General features: G+C 36.6%; 1 protein-coding gene across 1 annotated transcript in view; it reads right to left on the bottom strand.

The window, feature by feature from the left end:
- The window catches only part of PSPC1 (paraspeckle component 1), a 57,740-nt gene that overhangs the window by 48,958 nt on the left and 699 nt on the right, over nucleotides 1–8,083 (bottom strand). The window contains exon 2 of the mRNA XM_010851239.1: nucleotides 4,340–4,668. Within this exon, the coding sequence (XP_010849541.1) occupies nucleotides 4,340–4,668 (329 nt within the window). The remainder of the gene's footprint in view (nucleotides 1–4,339; nucleotides 4,669–8,083) is intronic.

The following is an 8,083-nucleotide window of genomic DNA, read 5'->3' on the forward strand; positions in this document are numbered from 1 at the left end:
GAACCAGGAGAAGGAAATGGCAACCCACTCCAGTTTTCTTGCCTGGAAAATCCCAGGGACAGAGGAGCCTGGTGGGCTACAGTCCATAGGGTTGCAAAGAGTCAGACATGACTGAGCGACTTCACTTTCACTTAAAATCACTGCAGATAGTGACTGCAGCCATGAAATCTAAAAAAAATTTTTTTTAATAAAAATAATAAAAAAAAGAATACTGCAGCGGATCACCATTTCCTTCTCCAGGGGATTTTCCCAATCCAGGGATTGAATCCAGGTCTCTTGAATTGCAGGTGGATTCTTTACCATCTGAGCCACCATGGAAGCCCTCAAAACTGTATATAAATTTTTTTTTATATAAAACAGTTAATTGAGTGGTCTTTTGGGGGAATCTGATGCATCACCAGTGTATTACAACTGGACCACTAATCTTGTAGCTTCATCAACATTAACTGGTATATTTTCACGACGCTGCTGAGAAACCAACTGTTTCTGCACCAGCTCAAAGCAAAGGCCTTTTGAGAAGGCCTTTGTTTATCCTCTTTGTTATCCTCTTGTTTATCTACAAAAGCTTTATTCACTGTTAACTTTTTCAGCATTCACAATGTTTATATTCTTAAAGATTAGTGGTAACAGGTTTTACTTTATTTTTAACCTTAAAGCTTTTTTGGCTAGTTATGTGGAATACATTTCTGGAGTTCTGCCCTTTTAGTTTGTTCTTGGCCATCATCAGACCTCCAAGATCCTTGTGCAGCTGCTCAAGTTCCAGGTGATGCCATCTGCATGTCATTTATAAAGTATTCTAAAAGATACCTGTAAGAAATACTTTGGCCACCTGAGGTGAACGGCTGACTCACTGGAAAAGACCCTGATGCTAGGAAAGACTGAAAGCAAAAGAAGAGGGCACCAGAGGATGAGACAGTTGTATGGCATCATGGACTCAATGGACGTTAATCTGAGCAAACTCTAGGAATTAGTGAAGGACAAGGAAGCCTGGCATGCTGCAGTCCACGGAGTCACAAATGTCTGACACGACTTAGTGACTGAACAAGAAGAAATAGTTAAATATTTATCAGTGCCCGATTATGACTTTAACTAGCAGCAATTAATCAAAGCTTACAGCAGAAAATATATACTAACTACATGCCTTGCCTACTGCTTTAGGACTTACCTTCCTTCACTCTTTAAATAACTATTGCAAACTTACTAAGAATCCAGGAAAATACCAGAATACAAGTGTCAGGATTACAGTGTTAAACGAGACATAGTCCCTACCCCAGGGGAGCTTACATTCTAGGTAGAGAATGCAACCTTAAGTGCTATGAAGAAAAGTTAAGTTGGAGAGTAAAGCATTAGGCTATTTTAACGTAAAACAGTCAGCTTCCCTTAAGAGATAATATCTTACCAAAATGTGAATGAAATGTGAGGGCAAGACCTGTGATGACAGGGAAAGAGATCATCTCTCTAAAGCAAAGGGAATGGGAACAAGACCAAAGTCTCTAAGAGAACAAGCTGGCAGAGCTGTAAAATGTCTACTCTACAAGAGCTTCAGCACAAATGCTTAACTGTCAAAAACAAACTGAAAAATGCTTCACAAGTCACCAAACTAAGCTCCCTGGAGGTAGAAAACAATTTTTCTACATTGTCTTTGTATCCAATTCCCCAAACCCTAAATATTTGAATGATTCCAATCAATAGCTCAAGTGCCAGAGCTAAAAGAAATCCATTCAATAATCAACTTAGGAACTTCTACAAATTGTCTGAAGACTAAGAATGCACATTGAGAACTTTCTTGTGGACAAACTGAAAGGAAAGCCATGTTAATATGGCAACAGGTTTAATGACCACTATAATTACTTTAAAATATTTTTAAGTAAATGGAGAAACACATCACGTTCATGGATTGGAAAAGTGCTGATACTGTGAAGATGTTAATGTTCCCCAGAATGATCTGTAGATTCAAAGCAATTTCAACCAAAAGCCCAGCAGAACTTTTTTAATTGACAAGCTGATTTTAAAATCAGTAAGGATATACAAAGAAATGATAATAACCAGAACAATTAAAAAAAAAAAGAATAAAGTTGGATGCTACTATCTGACTTCAAAGTCTAGTATAAGGTAATTAAGAAGTACAGTAACAGCATAATAGACATACCGATCAAGAAAACAGGAAAGAGAGCAAATTTGTTTCCAGTTATTTGATAAAGGTAAAAGGTAACAAAGGGAAAATCATAACCTTCTCAATTAATGGTGCCAGAACATTAAAGCAATGAACTGCTACCTCACATCATACTCAAAACGTATCACAGGTTTAAACAAAAAGCTACAAAATTTCTCAAGAAAATACGAGAAAGCTTTGCTACTTTAGGAAAGGCAAAGATTTCATACACAAAAATTCCAAGGAACAAACCAAGTAAGAAAATAAATTGATAAACTGGACTTCACAAAATAGAACAACTTCTGCTCTTTGAAAAACACGATTAAAAAAAATTAAAAGGACTTCCTGGTGGTCCAGTGGCTAAGACTCTGCGGTCCCAATGCAGGGGACCTGGGTTCAATCCCTGGACAATCCAACATGCCGCAACTAAAAATCTTGCCATGTGGCAACTAAAGATTCCACATGCCCCAATTAAGATGGAAGATCCTGCTTGCTGCAACCAAGACCAGGTGCAGCCAAATAAATCAATTAAATAAATTATCTTTTTTAAAAAATTAAAAAGCAAGCCACAGACTGGGATGAAATAGTGTTAATACAGGCCTGGACCCAGATGTGTTAAAAAAACACTAAGACAAACCAGCCAATTAAAAAACAGGCAAGGAACTTCTCTGTGGTCCAGTGGATATGACTCTGTACTCCCAATGCATGGGGGCCGGGATTTGACCCCTGGTCAGGGAACACGACTTACCTGACTTACCAATAGCAGTAGCAGGGAACTACATCCCACATGCCACAACTAAGCCATGGTGAAGCCAAATAAATTTTTTTTTTAAAGGCAAAAATATCAACAGACATTTCACAAAAAGACACATATCCAAAAAGCACATGAAAAGATACTTATCGTCAGTCGTTAAGAAAACAATATTTAAACCACAAAGAGACATCACTACACTCACTAGAATATCTAAAAATTTCAAGTGTTGCTGAGGGGACATGATCATTAGAACTCTCTTATTCACTGCTAGCGGGAATGTAAAATGATACATGTATCTGGAAAACAGTTTGGGAGTTCCTTATAAAGTTGAACATACATTTGCTGCTGCTGCTGCTAAGTCGATTCAGTCGTGTCCGACTCTGTGCGACCCCATAGATGGCAGCCCACCAGGCTAGGCTCCCCCATCCCTGGGATTCTCCAGGCAAGAACACTGGAGTGGGTTGCCATTTCCTTCTCCAATGCATGAAAGTGAAAAGTAAAAGTGAAGTCGCTCAGTCGTATCCGACTCTTAGCGACCTCATGGACTGCAGCATACCAGTCTCCTCCATCCATGGGATTTTCCAGGCAACAGTACTGGAGTGGGTTGCCATTGCCTTCTCCGGAACATACATTTACTTCCTCAGTATTACCAAAGTCACATGAAAGTATACTGTTCCGAAGAAGTTTTACACACAAATGTTCGTAATAGCTTTATTCACAAAGGCCAGTAGTTGGAAGCAACTTTGGGTGAACATCCACCCAAAGGTCACCACAGTTGTAATTTGGCCATAAAAAGGAACAAAATACTAATATAGTGATATGGATGAAATCTCATAAACATTATACTAAGCAAAAGAAATCACACACAAAAGAATACATACTATTAATATATAACTTCATTTATATGAAATATAAGAAAAAACAAAACTATAGTAACAGAAAGATCAAGAGCAGTCTAGGCAGGGATAAGAGGAGTAACTGCAAAAGGACAAAAAAGAATTTCTGTTGGATGCTGAAAATGTTATCTTGATTGTGGTGGAGGGTAAATGACTACATACATTTTTTAAACTTCACATGCAAAACTGGATGCATTTTAACATATGTAAATTACATTTCAAAACCGATTAAAACCTCATTCATTAAATGTAACGTTTGGCTTTGCACCTAATACACATTCAGTAGGGTGAATAAAAACGGTAACACAAAACATTCCTGAGATTCCTTATGGATTAATACACTGAAGTTTGAGTAAAGTATTGATTCTCGACTCCTGGAGGTACACAAATATACCCTTATTTGTATTCACTGAGTACTTACTCAACACCTACTTACCACATGCCAAGACAACATACAAGGAAGGAACTACAAAGAAAAGAAGCAGAACAGAAAGAACCCTATGTGTAACTCTATAAAACAAAGACTTTTAAACTTACGTTGTTAGCAAGAACGCCCCATCACCACATCTTTCCAGAGCCTTTCGTGCAGGAGGTTTTGCTGCAAATTCCACAAAACCTTTTCCGGTGGCTCTACCACGATCATCCACAACAACAACAGCTTTCTCTACTGGACCAAACTGGGAAAATGCTTGCTCTAGTAGCTCATTGGAAACCACCGGAGAAAGGTTCTTAACAGTTAGGGCTGCTCCATGTGTAGCAAAACGAATTCGGAGAGGTCTGCTCTTCAATATGGTGCCATCCAGCTCTGCTTTTGCAATTTCAGCCAGTGTTCTGGACTCCTTTTTAGGAAGAAAAAGATCACTTTTTTAAAAATTACAGTTAACAAAAAAATTTTAAATAGTGGCTTCTTTCTAAAGAGGGCTGGGTAGTTTTACAAAATGGCTGATAGGGCCACTTTGTTTCTGTGTCTTTCAGTTATGGTATCACACGTATTTTATTAATTTTTTTAAGATAAGTAATTTTAAACATTTTAATAGAAAGTTCCAACCCCAACGTTGTTAAAAATCATCACTTAAAGATGATCTGTTCATAAACAGATTGCTATTGTTTAGTCGCTAAGTCAAATCCAACTCTTTTATGACCCCATGGAGTGTAGATTACCAGCTATTAAATATGCAAGCAGTATCTTTTATAAGTCTCCTAAATGTATTAAAGGAAATACAGAAATACTTTTTAAGACCAAGTATCAGTTACTAGAAACTATTATTGAAAATAGTTTCTCTATACACTTCATGTTTGTTATTTATATCTTAATAATGTGTACCACCTCTCCAATGACAGACAAACCCCTTTTCATTTCCATTTCTTTTACATTATCTGTAAAAAAAAAAAAAGCTGTCATCAGGTGTTATTAATTACTTCTTCTAAAACATTTTCATGGGCTACACATTTCTCCCACTACACTAAGAAAAGCAAATACCCATTCATGGGCTATAAGAAGTCTCTCCATTAAACAGAAAAGCATGTACACATATCCTTATTATTATAAACTAGAGAATATGTTCATTGCTGAACTACAAGATAAGAGAATTTCCTTCTTGAAGAACTCAAAAGTTTCTACAAAATACAGGCATCTAATACAGCAAACTGGTAAACTTACTACAGGTATGTTCTTTTTCAGTTGTGAGAACTTCCAGCAAAAAACTGAAAGAGGCTTAATATGCATTTTGTGAGAAGAGTACAAATTGCATTTTCTTATGAAAAAGTCTTAAGATCACAACAGCTTTTTATTCAATCTCTGAAATGTTCACAACAGCTTTAAACTACTTCACTTATGCGAAAATCTACCTACAGAATTAATTTTACAAAAACAAATGAACCTAACCTCTTTAGCTATTCAAAATGGCCATTTTATTACTCTTCAACTGTAGTAGCAATAGTACCAGCAAACATTTCACAAATACCTAATAAGGGTTATGTCCTTTGCAGCTAAGATGTCAGTAATTCAACAACTGTTGAGAGGTAACTTTTAGGAATGGAGACTTGGATTAGAATGCTGTCACACGTATAACTAGGAATGAGAAGAAACATGAGCAAATTTCATGGGGTGATGATAGTATCTTGATCTAAAATCACAAGATTATACACTAAGTATCTATGCATCTCATTATATGTAGGTTTCAAATACCTCAAAAAACAAAATTGGACTCTAGTTAATGATAAGCATGCTGAGAGTCATGGACTGATGGATGGACTGAGATAGAGATGAACAGATACGTGAAAAAATTACAGCAAAATTTAATTGTAGACTCTAGGTACTGAATGTATGAATATTGAAGTGTATCAGTGTTCATTTCTAAACTCTGAAATTAGTCATAATGGTATGTTTGTGGGCAGCGGAGGAGAGAGAGCCTGGTGAGGACTCCGTAAAGTGTTTCTAGAGAGCATCTTCTGTTCAGATTCAGTCAGATATAATGACAAAGTGTGACATGTCATTTTTCAAGATAAACAAATCTTCATTTTTATGTTAAATCAAGTACTTTTTTATTGTTGGCAACAAATACAATTTTTAATACTTTCTAGGACAAATAATAAAATGTTTATGCTATCAAGAATTTCATGCCATAGTGCATCTTCAAAGTTTATACTTTTGGTCTTAAATGGTTGTACATCAGAGTTTCCCAACCTCAGCATATTATGAACAAGGTAATTCTTACTGTGGGGGCTGTCCCGTGCCCTGTAGGATGTTTATGCCAGTAGAACCACCCCTCCACTACCACTGTTTAACAACCAAAAATGTCTCCAGACATTGCCACATGTCCTCTGGGAAGTAAAACCACTCCATTTGAGAACTACTGCTCTGTATGTGTACTGAAGTAACTATCAAGACAATTAAAATTATGTACTTGAAACAAACCAAGGATTTCCTTACTTCATAGCTCAGAAGTGACAATAACTTTTACTAAATGGTTATTACATGCCAGTCATTTATTCCTCCCCCATCTATTAATACACATACACAGGTCTTTGCCTTATCCTTCATCAGCCTCACCAACAATCTCATGAAGTGGGTTTTGCTACTATCCTCATTTCACATAGGGAAACAGGCTTATAAAGGTTCAAGTAACTTGTCCAAAAACACACACAAATCTGATTTGAACCTATCAAAATCCACAATCCATCAATACAGCCTTCCAGCTCTATCTCTGAATCACACTCTTCATAAAACGTTCAAATTACAGGTTCTTAACTAAAGGAATACAGAAAACAAAAAACTGAAGTTACTACCCCAAGAGAGACTGCTTGAACTTGGGTCTAACAACCTCCACTGGCTCCACTTGCCACTTACACAGCACAATGGCTGTAGTGTGTTGTTTAGTTGCTAAGCTGTGTCTGACTCTTGTGCGACACCAAGATCTGTAGCCCACTAGACTCCTCTATCAATGGGATTTTTCAGAAAAGAATATTGAAGTGAGTTGCCATTCCCTTCTCAAGGGGATCTCCCCAACCCAGGGATGGAACCCGCCTCTCCTGCACTGCAGGAGAATTCGTTACCACTAAGCTACCTGGGAAACCCCACACCATTACCAATATTCAGATCAGGTACTTATATTCAGATCAAGTATGCACTATGATTTTCCTAAACAGAAAAAAAAAAAGTCTAATAGCTCAGAAATATTTTAAGTTTTTAAATTCACCTGTTAAAAAAAAATAAAATAAAATAAATTCACCTGTTAAACACAGAGTTCAGATTAAACAGTAAAGTTATCCATGAAGTCAAATCTCAAACTAAATTGTAATTTCCAACTGAAAAATTTTTAACATTCTTACACAAATATTTAGGGTGATGGCTCTGAAGAAGCATATCTCAAAAGAGCAGACAATAGCAGCCCTTCTCACCTCCCCATTTCACAATCCTATAGAAAGCTTTTTTAAAGAAAAGTGAGGACCTATGTTATACAATAATAGCAGCCACAAACCACATGTGGCTATTTAAACTGAGAACAAATAAAATTTAAAATTCAACTCCTCGGCCGCAATAACCACATTTCAAGTGTTGAACACTCACATGGTTATACTAGTGTCACTTAATTAAGATCACTTTTCTCCATATTAAGATTTTTGCTTTGTCCACTCACGGAGAGAAAACCTATTAAAGTACTTGAAATGAACCAAAGATTTACTTCATAACTCAGGATAATAACTTTTACTAAGTGGTTATTACAGGCCAGCCATTAATTCCTATCAAGGTTTAGATGAAACGGGAAAAAAATGTGTGCT

This window comes from Bison bison, unplaced genomic scaffold (assembly GCF_000754665.1).
Source record: "Bison bison bison isolate TAMUID 2011002044 unplaced genomic scaffold, Bison_UMD1.0 scf7180017864299, whole genome shotgun sequence".
Classification (NCBI taxonomy): domain Eukaryota; kingdom Metazoa; phylum Chordata; class Mammalia; order Artiodactyla; family Bovidae; genus Bison; species Bison bison.